Source organism: Lissotriton vulgaris, chromosome 3_1, assembly GCF_964263255.1.
Source record: "Lissotriton vulgaris chromosome 3_1, aLisVul1.2, whole genome shotgun sequence".
Taxonomy (NCBI): domain Eukaryota; kingdom Metazoa; phylum Chordata; class Amphibia; order Caudata; family Salamandridae; genus Lissotriton; species Lissotriton vulgaris.
Window position 1 is genome coordinate 1,123,435,410 of NC_141689.1, and position 14,027 is coordinate 1,123,449,436.

General features: G+C 38.8%; 1 protein-coding gene across 1 annotated transcript in view; it reads right to left on the reverse strand.

Moving 5' to 3' along the window:
- The window catches only part of MTTP (microsomal triglyceride transfer protein), a 289,877-nt gene that overhangs the window by 110,252 nt on the left and 165,598 nt on the right, over positions 1 to 14,027 (reverse strand). Inside the window, exon 6 of the mRNA XM_086961598.1 lies at positions 6,204 to 6,343. Within this exon, the coding sequence (XP_086817724.1) occupies positions 6,204 to 6,343 (140 nt within the window). The remainder of the gene's footprint in view (positions 1 to 6,203; positions 6,344 to 14,027) is intronic.

The following is a 14,027-nucleotide window of genomic DNA, read 5'->3' on the forward strand; positions in this document are numbered from 1 at the left end:
GCACCAGCGAAGGCTGGTCTGTCAGATCTAACGCTATCCCTCATTTTGGCAGATATTTGTGCCTTGAAACAGCATATGATTGGATTATAGGATACAATTATGGCAAAACTGTTGTTACTTACTCCTTTTGGACATCAGCATTGCTTTTTGGTTGTATTTTCTGCTGGGTACCCAGAGTTTGAGTTTGATTAGGGGATGTGCTCCTGTGATAATCTCCCTCTGCCCCTCTTTGTCATTTCTATGGTCAAGGGGAACCTTTAGGCCGGACTCTCTAGGCTCTTGTTTGATCCGCAACATGGCCTATAATTTGACAGTAAGCAATCCCTCCTTGATTCCCCATGTTCATGCAACCACAATAACACTGTACCAAGACAGTTATATGCTTCCTCGCCCTGTAGTCCCAGTCCCATACCTTGGGTCTGACAGTAGTGATTTACAGACGTATCTATTGCAGAGCCATCTTCACAGAAGCTATAAAAAGATCACCTGGCTCCAAAGAACACAGAAAAACAAATAGTGAGGGGAAAATGGTGCCAAATAAACTAAACCACTGGCATTCTCCTTTACGGCCCATTAAAACCCATTGTGTTTCACTCACTGTGCCTTACGCAAACCAGTATGACCTAGTTCCTCATGGGAGCAGCCCATTCTGAAATGCTAGGCAAGGCACCCTCCAGGAGGACCACAATCCAACCGAGGCCGGTTTTGTCCTTTTTGGGCCCCATCAGTGAGGTATAGCTTGGGTCATGTGGCAGTGAGTAAGGGACCTACATCTGGGTATAACATTGGCCAATTGGTTTGTCACATAATACACGGCAGGAATGTTTTCAAGTATTCAAAACCACTATCAATGTCTCAGGGTGGAATTTCAACCCATTATTTTATGCCCAATCTGTAACACCAGACTGAGGTCCGCCTTATACAAATCTGTATTGGCCCTGCTCTTAATGGGAACAGTCCATTTCAAACTGCCAGGCAAGTAAGAACCATACTGTCCAACTAATGCTCGATATGTGAAGCGCTGATCACCCCACTCCCACCTTAAAATTGTAAACGGGTTTCCTACAAAGAAAAGGCATCTTTTACTACACCTCTGGAGATCTCTGTAAGGTTATCCAGTTCCACCACCATCGAAACTATTGTGATCAGCCTCTCAAAACCCACTTGCCTTACACCAGCAAGATTTTAATAATTTGTGGCCTGAAGACCCACTTCATCAAATGTGCCTATCACCTGGAAGCACTCTGGGGCATATTATCAAGCCTGGGCGATAAAATTATCGCTGCTTTATCGGCAGAAAACTGCCGATAAAGAGGCGATAATGGGCTTGATAATATGCTCTATGGAATTCCAATCGAAGCCCATGTTAGATGTCTTCACAACTAACATGGGCTTCGATTGGAATTCAATAGAGCATATTATCAAGCCCATTATCGCCGCTTTATTGGCAGTTTTCTGCCGATAAAGCGGCGATAATTTTATCACCCAGGCTTGATAATATGCCCCATAAACCTTTTAGAGGCACCTTATTATTCTTACACCAGCTAACCCTTTCGTTATAGTTCAATGCAGACTGGTCGAACAACTCAGAATTGCCCACTTTATCAGCATCCCCACAGGAAGGAATGCAACCTTCTACAAACAGTATGGGCCCTAACATGAGTCCTGTTCTTACCACGAATTGGGCATTAAATTGAGTTTTTGCCAATTTTGAGATTATAGCATTACAGCTGAATTCGCACCGCTGAGATTTTCCTGTTTAAAATTTTGCCAGAAAAAACATCTCCCAAAATGGGACTGTGGAATAGTGCTTGGAACGAAAGAAAAACTCGGCCTTTCCATGACTGAGGGTCTCTTATCTTTCTGGACGTAATATATTGTGTTCATTAGACTTCAGCTGACTGACCCAACTTGAGGTGGCAGGACATGGAGTAACCTGGCACATATATTAAATATGTCCTGGCCCTTTCGCAGTATGCCATTTGCATGACACAGATGGCCTACACTAGATCCTGAGTTCATTAGGAGCTAGAGGAACACTATATATATACTGTCTTGTTGTTGACTTCTTGGTATGATATTGTGACTTGGATGCTTTCTTCTGGCTTCTGAGGACACTCAACATTGGGCACTTATGATGATAATACTGGTGGGAATTGGTACTTTATGGCGTTACTTGGGACATCCCGCCCCTAAGAACATGGTGCCATAGTGATTGGTACTGTAAATAATGAAAAAGGTGCATCCAGATATTGTTGCTATAACATGATCTTTCTTCAGAGAAAAGACTGTTGCTTTATCGGGGATTATATCCTGAAGAACCATCTCGCTACTTCCCAAAATAAGTAAATAATCGATCATCATTATTATTTTAATTCAAATACATGATTCCTTATCCTCATTCTTGTTCAATAGTCTACAATTCCTCTTGTCCGTCTACACTTTTTACCCTTCTCTTTCTGTAAGTGGTCACATATTCACAATTAATCTGTCTGTTGTCATCTTTCTTTCTGTTCATGCACTATTGAAAGGATATGGTTATGGTTATGAAGGACACAAAATGTCGATATCTATATAGTGACTTGACTGGGTTCTGGACGAAAAATGCGGGACTGTTGAGTGAATTGTGCTGAGGCTCAATGGGCATTAGATGTGTGAAAACTAAGTTGCAATGTGTGACAATTTAATTTCAACGTTGCTTGGTCTTTCTTCACTCTACAACAACTGCCTTCCTGTGGTCATCTCAAAAGAATGAGCTTTTTATACAAAATATTAACAGGCACAGGTTACTCTCTTTTCCCCACGACAGTTACTGGCCCACCCGATGGAGCCAATAACAGGAGTTATCAGCCCCAATGGAATTACGAGATCTGGAGTAATTTGGTTACTCTGTGAATCAGTTTTTCTTCCACCTGCACACTCCACCTACTGAAACGAGGATTATACATGTGGATTGAATGTGGAATTACAGATTACCATGTGATTCCCCATTTCATAGAGGACCCTCAGGACATCAACAGCCCACTCATTAATCTCAGACTTACTTACATAACCGGTATCAATAAGTCAAGAGGTTGCACTTGCAGGCCCAGACTCTAAGAGTGCGACGGCGTGGCAATGAGCATGTGTGCCCACTTTGTATGCCGAGGGGCACCTCAGTTACAGAAGGTACTGTAGATGCTTGTTCTTCCTCTTCTGTAATACTGGTAGAGCTGTCGAAATATAGCACCAGCGCTGTTATGAAAGGACGTTCCTTCATTTCCATGGAGGAATGGCTCCATGCAAATGAGGAAATTACTTTGTTGCTGCGCCATTTTATGGATGCAGGCGCACAAAAAAGTGGCGCGCTTTCATTGCACTTTTTTAAGGTAGCCCTCCAGAGAGGAGAAAGGGGGTCCTATGGAGTCCCCAACATCCCCTTGCAGGCAGTTGACGTCATGAACTGCTAGGGGATCTCTAATCCCTCTTGAAAGGCTTTGAAGCAGTTACTCTGTGTTTTACTTGAATGCGCTTTCCACACAGAACCACAAGTTCGAGGGTGCTCTGAGGTCAGCACATTCACCATAAAAGGGCAGCCTTTCTCTGTTTGCCCCTTGCACACCTGCTTTAAGATGCACCGTGCAGTGCTTAATTTAAGCGGGTGGTTTCCGATGCTTGGTATTAGCACCTAATTGTTAGCTCTGCCTCTAGGGACATTCTACCACATGGTGGCGCTGTCTTTTTAAGCTTGAGATGAGCACAACAAGCACATTCAATTAGTCAAAATACATAAAAATAGGTTCACTGACATAACATCAATGTAAAAAACTATTGCTGTTAAAAGTATTGAGTAAAAAATATAGACAACAAAAATACAGGTAAGCACAAAAATATTGATGAAAAAATATTAAAGTAAAAAATATAGATGTATAAAACATCAACTTTTATATCAATATACAATAAAATAATATATATATATATATATTAAATATATTAAATATTAAATATAATTTTAACAAAATAAAATACATTTAATACACATTTTAATAAAATATAACAAACAAACTTAATTATATTTTAATGATTTAAAATAAAAAAATAAATCTATAATACATTAGGCTATTAAAAATATTTAAAGTTAAATTTCACAATAGAATCAGTGCAACAGTAGAGAAAGTGTTGGACAGCAAAGAGGTACAAATAACTATTCCCACTCCACTCTTGGATAGCAGAGGAATTAGATTTATTATTCCAGCTCCACTGAGTGCAACAGTAGGAAAAGTGTTGGATAGTGGAGGGGTAAAATGTACTATTCCCACTCCAGTGAGAGCAACAGTAGGGAAAGTGTTGGATAGAGGAGGGGCAAAAAATACTATTCCCACTCCAAAGAGTGCAACAGTAGGGAAAGTGCCAGATAAAAATGACAATTCCCACCCCAGTAAGTGGGGAAAGTGTTGGATAACGGTCAGACAAAAATTACGATTCACACTCAAAAAGTTAAAAAATATATCAATATTAAATTTTTAACAAAATTATAAAATCAATAAACAATATTTAAAAAAGGAAAGATCAAATATATTAAATATATAAGATTACGTATTATGATTGTAATTATATATAACAAAAACCTAGAAATAGTATATAAAAAAATACATTAAAAAATATTATTTTAAACTAGAAAATGTTTACAAACAAAAAAAATTAATACATAAATTTATTATTTTAGTTCCTACCCTATAACACTACACTAAAATGAAAACACTTCAACATGTTTAATTACATTTACTTCCATAATTAACATAATTAATAATCAATTAAAACAATATTATTAATAAAAATAAATAAATAAACATTAATTGACTACACACACTTTAACACTAGAATATACACAAAATATACACCTAAACTAAACTATAAAATATTCAAACACAATTAAAACTTATTTTTAAAATATAAACTATTACAATTAACAACTAATAACAAAGTAATTAAAATGTATTTAATACCCACCCTTTACCCCTTTAAAAGTAAAAGCAAACTAAAAAAAACAATTACCCAAGATAAATATGAAAAATGTAACATTAATTAAAAACTCTATATTTAAAATAATTCAACACAAATTACTTCTCAACCTTTACTCCTATAAACGCCACAGCACACACCTGAAATTAATTACACAATTACCATAATAAAATTGTTATTAGTTTATTTAATATCACTTAACAAACAAACAATTAATAATAACAAATAAATAAACTACTTAACACCCTTTACCCATATAAACCACAAAACACACATCTAAAATTAATTACACAAATACCATAATTATTTACCAATTAATAATTAAAATGAATTAACAACCAATTATAAATAATTGATAAATTACTTTACACATTTAAAATGGTAAAATCTCTATTAAAAATATTAATAAATACAAAATAATCTATTAATTTAATATAATTAAATTACTTCCCCCCCTATTACCCTATAAAGCCACAATCAGCTACAGAACTAAAAACCAAAATTCAAATAAAAAAATGAATAACTACTCAAAATTTAACACATATATTAAAAATGCAAACAATTCTTATACAAAAACACATACATCACATACATATAAAATATATACTAAAATGCATAACCTTAATTAATAAAAATATTTTTAACAATTATGTTTTTGCAAACGATATTAAACATTTCTATATTTTCAAATCGATATTGCTTACCTTAAGTCGATATTCTTGACCATGATATTCTTGCTGTCGATATTTCTGAACCACGATATTTATTACACAATATTTATGCAAATCGATATTTTTTACTCAATATTCTGTCTGCACAGCATAAAAATATTCGGACTTGTATCACTTGTAGTAGTGCGATTGTTGGACGTTGTGTTGGCACTGTCATTGGCAGCGCTGGAAGGGGTAATAGGTGGTGCAGGCTGCCATGACCGCCGGAGAAGGGCTCTGGCACTTAATTTTTTTTACAAATTAAGCACTGGTGCTGTGGCACAAATAGAGAAAGTGCGCCCTTATGGAAATAAGGGCCCTAGCCACTTGGCATGAAGTCTTAAGTATTTCATCTTTGATTATGGGGCAAAGACTCACTCAATATATCGCAAAAAGAACACTTTTTTTGTAACTTTGACAATCTGATAAATGTGCATAATTGAAAGTAATAGATAAACATTGCAAAATATCTGACCTAGTGACTATCCTTACTTTGACACAATTTTAGCCTCAAGATCTTGACGGGCATTCAGAGATAAGACGTGATTTTCCTCTGCCAACACTGTTTTAATGAAACTGTCCTCCACTGTGTAAATGGTCGCAGAGGTTGCCTTGGTGCTAACACCCAAAACCTGAAAAAAAAACAAGACAGAAAAAATATAATAGAACAGTGCCTTGCAATTTATTTAAGTATATGGGCAAAGAAAGTTCATTAAAGCAACATCGCAAGCACTGAACATATAGCTCCTCTAGCCTCCAGCCTAAAATTATGGATACAGAAATGTTAAAGGTGCATGCATAGAAATCAAAAACACAAAAGGAGATAGGGAAGATAGGGAGAATGTTTGAAAATTGCAATCATTCTTTCCATCACCTTTTGAGTTTTTTATGCATACATAGAAATAACAGAAAGCAATGAGAGGAAGTGTAAATATTTATTTATGAAACAAAAGTTAGCTGTGATATATATATATAAATATATATATATATATATATATATATATATATATTCACTCCAGAACCCCCCTCTCCCGGCCGGGAAGGAAGGAAACGGCACTCGCGGGGTGGTTTTTCAAAGATTCAGTTTATTTCAATGCTTCGCACAGACGCGTTTCGGGACCCCCTTTATCAATGTGTTCACTGCAGTGAAACACGGAAGCTTACTTTATGTATGTGTATATATATATATATATATATATATATATATATATATATATATTGGTAGAGAATGGTGAGATAAAACTGTGTAACTCAAACTTTAACCCCTCTGGCTGACTTAAGATGGCCGGAGAATTAAAAGTGACATAGAAGGGTGAACCTACTTCCACTAAGGATGTCACAAACTTTGATATTTATTTCTTTTGTCTTTCTTTGTTTCATACTTTCTTTATGTATTCATTTATTTTAGAAATGTGTATATTGCGGATCTACTCACATGGGCAATGAGCGCCACACAAGTAACGGCAAACTGTAACATTATAGCCTATGAGTAAGATAAAAACAATTCGTACAGCATGCTGAGGGGAAAAATAACATTATAGCCTAGGAGAAAATGAAAATAATAGTGCAGTAGATTGCAAGTTCCATCTACCTCCGTTTAGGCCCTTTGTCATCATATTAGGGTTGCATTCTTGCTATGTGTTATGGTCGTTAATTTAATTGGTTTCGTTCTTGTAATGAGAATGTTGGTTTCTGCGTTTTTATCTTTTATTGTTTTTTATTGTTTTTTGGATCTCCAAGAAGAGTGTCGGTCTATGCACTGGAAAGAATTGAAGAACACCGATGTTGTTGACGAATGAACAATCTTGTTTATGAACATGTAAATTAGGGTTCTATTAAAAATCCTGGCAACTCAACTAGGAAGAAAATCTTTAGAAACGTATAGAGCAAACATAGCAGCGAGGAAGCAGAGAAGACAATATCCTGTTTTGATTTGATTTTCAATGCTAATGCCATCTTTAAGGACTTCTCTTCTCTGGCTAAGGTTGGGTTTGGTCCCATTGGACAGGCTCCTTAAATTACAGCCACACTGCCTGTGTGATAGTGAACAGTGAATCCTAAAGAGTCACCCTTTCTGACCAAAAGGGACAAGGTAGATTCCACCATGAAACAAAGGACTCCATTTTGTGCCAAACAATTTCATCTGTAAACCTAGAATATATTACATTAGCCCAGCAAGAATGCACTTAACGCAATAGTTATCAATACTAATAATGCATATAACCGTACATAAAAGAATATATCACTCAGAGCCTGAATACGAGTCTGAGCAAAGACCTAGCGAGGGGTGGTTGAATGGAATCTATGTATGCTTCGTACATAAGAAAAGGCTTTTGAAGAATTAAACTATTTGAAAAAATGCCCAGGGAAGTACATCAGTGTAGATCGAATAAGTTCCCAGAATGCAGCTTTAACAACTCCTTTTGAATTGTGAGAAATGAATTGTTCTACAGTTTGCTTAAGTCCAGGATGAAAATGTTGGAACCAGGGAAGACTTGTGGCACGGGCTAGAGATAGTGACTCCTTTAAGGCTTCACTGTAAACATACAGTTGCTCGGTGGCCCAAAAACGTAGCCAAAGACAAAGAGGTTGTAGGGTGGCACAAAACTCAATGCATTTAAGGGGTATGTCCAGGAATAAGGGAATTAATGGGGTTCTCTGGGAGAGATTACTTAGCTATCTTATAAAATTATTTTCTTGTACTGCTAGATCGATTACTGTAGTATACTCCCAGATTTCCGCCCCATTGAGAACTGCTATTTGGTCTGTGGCCCAATATACCTAGAAGGCTGGTGAACTAGCCCTGGATCGAGCAGCCCTTAAACATTTCAACATTTCAAAATGGCAACTGTCTTAAGGGAGAGTAGCCTAAATATGGATTCCAACTAAATCTGCCATCAAGTTTGATTCCCAGGTACCCAGAACTACCAACTCTCATGAGTACAGTGTCTCCCAGTCTAATATTCCCTTATAACTCTTATATGGGTTGAAAATCATTATCTTGGATTCAGAGGCATTCATTTCCAATCCTTTAGATGTACAGTATGATTGAAACAAGGCCAATACATTTTCCAAACCCTGGGAATTAAAGAAATTAAAATGAAGAATAATGCTGGTATGGATAACCCATTTATCTTTGGTTAGTCATTAGGGCAATCATTAAGGTGATTTATGTAATCATGTATGTGTAGTGAGAAAAGCATAGGGGCGTAGGCGTACTACGCTCTGGACAGGGGTGCGTTCTGAAAGTTCACCATTACTGCCCCATGTAACCTGGGCGTAATTATCCATGTGAAGTCTCATTAAGATAGTAAGAAGAGAAGGGGAATTCCCATGGAGCTGAGTGGTTCATTTAAAAGGGACCTAGGAATAATATCGAATGGTCCATGAGGGCAATGTATAAATGGTCATCGGTTAATTTAGTATACTTCCACAGAATTAATGTCAAGTGGAAAACTTGATCTACGGTGCAAACTCTATTTTTAAAACCCACTTTAAAAGGTATCAGTATACTATTTTGCGAAATACACACAATTGATGGACGGAATGCAGAATAAATCAACACATTTACCCCCAGTCAAGAGATCAGGGTTAAATCCATCATTCTTTTGCTCACCATGCCACCCACGTTTAGACCTGGCCATATGCAAATCAGTCTTGAACCTGTGCCTCATGGGAACAGTCCAGTCGCAACTGTCAAACCAGGTCCTCCCTGGACTGGAAACAAGCATACTAGGACCAGTTTCGGGATTTTATCCCTCATCAGTCAGGATAGCTTGAATCCAGTGGCACACTATTTTGCAGCACCCAATCCTCCAACTTATTGAGGACCTAGCGGGAAAAAACCTTTTACACTTTATCCAGAGGGCTTATAGGTCTAAAGTTCTGGGAGTTGGCCTTCGTCCCCTTTTTATAAATTGGTATAATTTCAACCCCTAGTCAGGCAGGTAGGATTTGGGCACCAGCAAAAATCAAGTTAGACAGCAGGTTGATGCAAGGAACCCAAACGGTTAGCTCAGATTGGAATAAGTCTCCTGGAATTTTATCTGTCCCTGGCGCCCTCTCTGGTTTTAAGCTCTCTGTAGCAATCAAAGTATCAGCCAGGGAAAAAACTAATTACAAAATAATGGGGTAATCCATGGTAAACCAAAGGACCTGGGAACAGTTTAATATGGAAAACAATGTGGTCCTCATAGTCATATCTTAGTCACAGAGAAAAGGAACAGAAATATAGTTATACCAGCTTCCAAGTCATTTGGTCCTTTTACGAGAGAGATGTCACAAGGGGAACAAAAGACACAACTTCATTATAGAGACCAAATCAAAATTCGTTATATTTATTTAAACCAATAATTCATTCATCCATTGAAACATGGATTTTGTAGGTTGTTCAAAGAGAGTGCATAGAAAAGTGTTTGTTCTACGGTGCACATGTGCAAAGTGAAATAGAAGAAACAACAGAGTAAAAGAAAACAGTTTTATTTTTGATAAAACACTGGCTTATGTTGCTAGAAGGTAAGGGCCAGTATTTGAAACAAAATATTTTTTTTTTAGATTTCCCGAGTCCTTTTTTAGGGCGTGGTGCTCATGGAATCCAAATTCAGCATCCCAGAAGGGCTGAGAAAGTCAATCCAGGCCAAATTATTGGGAAAGTCGATGTTTCAACCCGACTACTGCGTGGAGGGTAAATTAAGGCTTCAGCATGGTTTTCTATGACGTGAAAATGTGCCATGGTAAAGGCACTGTTAAAAAAAAACAATCTGGATCCAGGGACCCTGGGGAACTATTGGCTTAACTCCCTCCACGAAGTTATAAGCTAAATTTTGGAGAGACATTTCAATTCAGTACTATCTGAATTCCTAGAATATAATAATCTGCTTCACCCTACACAGATGGGTTTTCGGACCCTACATGGGACAGAGACAGCGCTCCTAGCGGTAGCTGAAGAATCCAGGAGAATCCTTGATCAGGGTGGCGTAGAGGCCATCATTCTCCTGGATCTCAGTGCCGCATTTGATACCATCAACCATAACATCCTGCTCCCCAGACTCAGGAGATTAGGAGTATTAGGAGGTGCTATTGCCTGGCTACAATCCTTCTTAGATGACAAATCTTTTCAGGTCTTCGAAGGAGAAGCTCTGTCTAAGAGTATGGCCCTCAGATGCGGTGTGCCTCGGGGATCTTCTCTGAACCCCACACTATTTAACATATATATGAGTCCACTGGCCGAGAAAGTCCAGCCATTTGCCATAAAAATTGTGACTTATGCAGATACTTAAACTGCCCAGAAAATTTGTCGGCGAGTTTGGGCCCTTGTTTGGAGGAGGTTACCAAATGGATGGAGCTGTCATGTTTAAAATTGAATGGAGACAAAACAGAGCTCATGCTCCTGGGCAACTCCCCAGCTGCCAATTTAGGGTTACTGTGGCCAAACTGTTTTTGCCCTGCCCCACCACCCAAGAATCAAAGGTCTGGCTGGATCACTCCCTGACCTTCGGACACCAAACAGCTAAACTGTCCGCAACATGCTATGGCATTATGAGGATGCTTCGGAAAGTTCTTCCTCTCCTCCCGTTCCTCGCAATAAGGATAATGGTCCAGGCTCTGATTCTTTCACGCATGGACTATGGGAACACCCTTTATCTAGGAGCTCCTAAGGCCACGAGAACCAGACTATAGATCATTCAGAACCACGCAGCCCTTTTGCTCCGAGGACTCCCCTATCGGCAATCGGCTAGGCCTGACTTAAGATCACTACAGTGGCTACCAATAGTAGAGAGAATCGAATTCAAAGGACTCTACATTGCCCATAAATCCTTCTGGGGAAAGGGACCCATGATCAATCAATCTATGATCATCCTGTACCTTCCCAACAGAAGCCTCCGCTCTACAAACATGCTGCTTGCCACAGTGCTACAGATAAAGAGAGCAAACAGCGGGAGCCACTCTTTCTCCTATAATGTGGCAAGGCCGTGGAACTCCCTTCCCCCTTCACATATGCCAGGAATCTAACCATCTGGCATTTTGCAAATTAGTCAAAGCTTGGCTTTTTAAAGTCATGGCATAATAAGAGGGTCGCCTTGGTCTGCGTCTACATAAAGGGCAGCTATGCGCTCTATAAATGTTTCTTTCATTTCATTCATGCTGATCTTCATCAGGACACTATGGATATGGTAAGGCAAACTATGGTTGGGGGCAAATTTAGGGTACCCCAACACAATCCTCTACAGACACACATGCTCCAAAGGTCCACGAAATAAACGTTTCACTGCTGCGGTGTTAATCCATGAACAATGTATTCCAAATCCTTTTTATGCAATATGGAAGAAGTCTATAATACAATATTGAGAATTTATCACCGATAGACAATTTACTTATTATATTGCTTGTCCCTTCTCTGTTACTCATGGGTGTGCCAATCTATTTCCCAACAGCTGTGGACAACCCAAAACAAGGGGACCCATCTTTCCACATTAAACAAAGAGCCACACTTTCCTCCTTCTGTCTTTATCTTCTGTCTTAAGAGGTTTCTGAGTTATTCTGATTTGCATGAGTTCCTCTTGATTGGCCAGGGTTTCTGTGAATTCAGAGGTATTATGAATCCAGGTGTATCCAGCCTCTGTGCTTTATGGGTCTTTTGTTGTGTATCTGTTTGTAGTGTTAGGTCTACTAAAGTTCTGGAGGTAGTAGGTTGATTGACTACCAACCCCAATGTATCCTTAAAGTCTTCCTTGGGTTCTAGATAAAATGCAGCAGCAGCCTCATCAGTTCTGGCTGCTTCTAAGATCAACTGCTGAAATGAACTGATATACCCATCAAGTTCCTATTTACCATGGTTAAGGGGCAATAATTAGGGTGAGCAGATTGGACAAAATGTTGTTTACTAAACTTGGCCTTAAAATTTGATGCTCAAGGACTCTGATTTAAGACCTGAGGTGCGGCCCATGCAGCAGCGTCCTTTCTAAATAAGAACACACAAAAGAGGCCTGTGACGTTTGCCTAGAAAAATGATGAGGTCAGGATAATAAATGCAAATGGCATTGCACCCAAAAGCTCTGAAACTGTTGAAGGTTCCCTTCAAACTTCTCTGGAAGTGCTAAGATCAAGGAAATAACTGAGTGAGGATTTCATACTACAACAGCTTCCGAGTAACTAGTATTTTCATTGAAATTATTATTTTCCCTGGAAGCGGTTTCTGAGGTTTGAGGGGAAGTAGCAGTGGTGGCAGTTGTAGGGGTTATCTGATTAATGCCGTTAAGCAAAACACAACTTTCCTTTTGGGCTCAAACTAAGTTTTTTATATATCTTCATGAAGGCGTAGGCCATTGATTGAATGGGGTTTTCAGAAGGGTTCATGGGCTTGGAAAACCACCAGTTTCTTGGTAAGTAGATAAAGTAAGTTGAAAGCTCCTGCAATCTCTGAATTCCTACTCAGACAACCAAAGAAAAGTAAACAACGCAATCCGCTGTAGCAACTGGGGCAAAACAAGAAAAGAGAGCGAGAGAGACAAATTGAACAGATTCTCTATCTCAAAATGGATTTGTCTAGGGCTGGGAAGGGAACTGGATAATGTAAGTAGTGGAGGAATGGTAAGTTATTGAAACGTCTGTAAGGTAAGTGAGAGACCACAGATAGATATACTGTACAGAATCTGACTGAGACAACAGACTGCAACAAAGACTCAGGTTTATAGGCATCAGTATCGGAGGTTTCTATGTCGATACCTCAGGTGATCAGGATACCAGATGGGAAGCTCAGGTTGTCACCACAAGGCCAAACAGGGGCTAAGGAGGCAAGGAGGAGACAGGATAACCAAAGGTATCAAGCACAACAACAAGCACTTTAAAGGGTGGAAATAGAGGGAATCCTGAACTCGAGGGATCCAAAATGAAACAAACATGAAGTTTGCATGAACAGTTGTGAACAAATACAAAGTAGAGAGCCACAACAACTAACAACATGTTGCAAACTATCAACCCCCATGTCAGTTTAGCTTTATATACTGATTCTACCCTTTATGCCCAGGAACTGCAATAGGAACCAATCCAAGTAGTGAGTGCACAGGTGTACTAATATATTATGTTAGGTTACATTACGTTACATCATGTTATGTTATGCAATTTGTAAGCACGCTATACCTACAAAGGTACCTGACCCTGAGCAGGTGTGTGTGCCTAGCCCTGCCTATGTGAGTCTGGTTAATTGAAAAGCCAGGTCTTCAGCTTCTTGCGGAGTTCAAGAAGAAAGAAGGAGGCTCTGATGTGGAGTCCGAGATCGGTGGTGCGTAGTCTAGCAGGGGCTGCTCCTCTGTGATG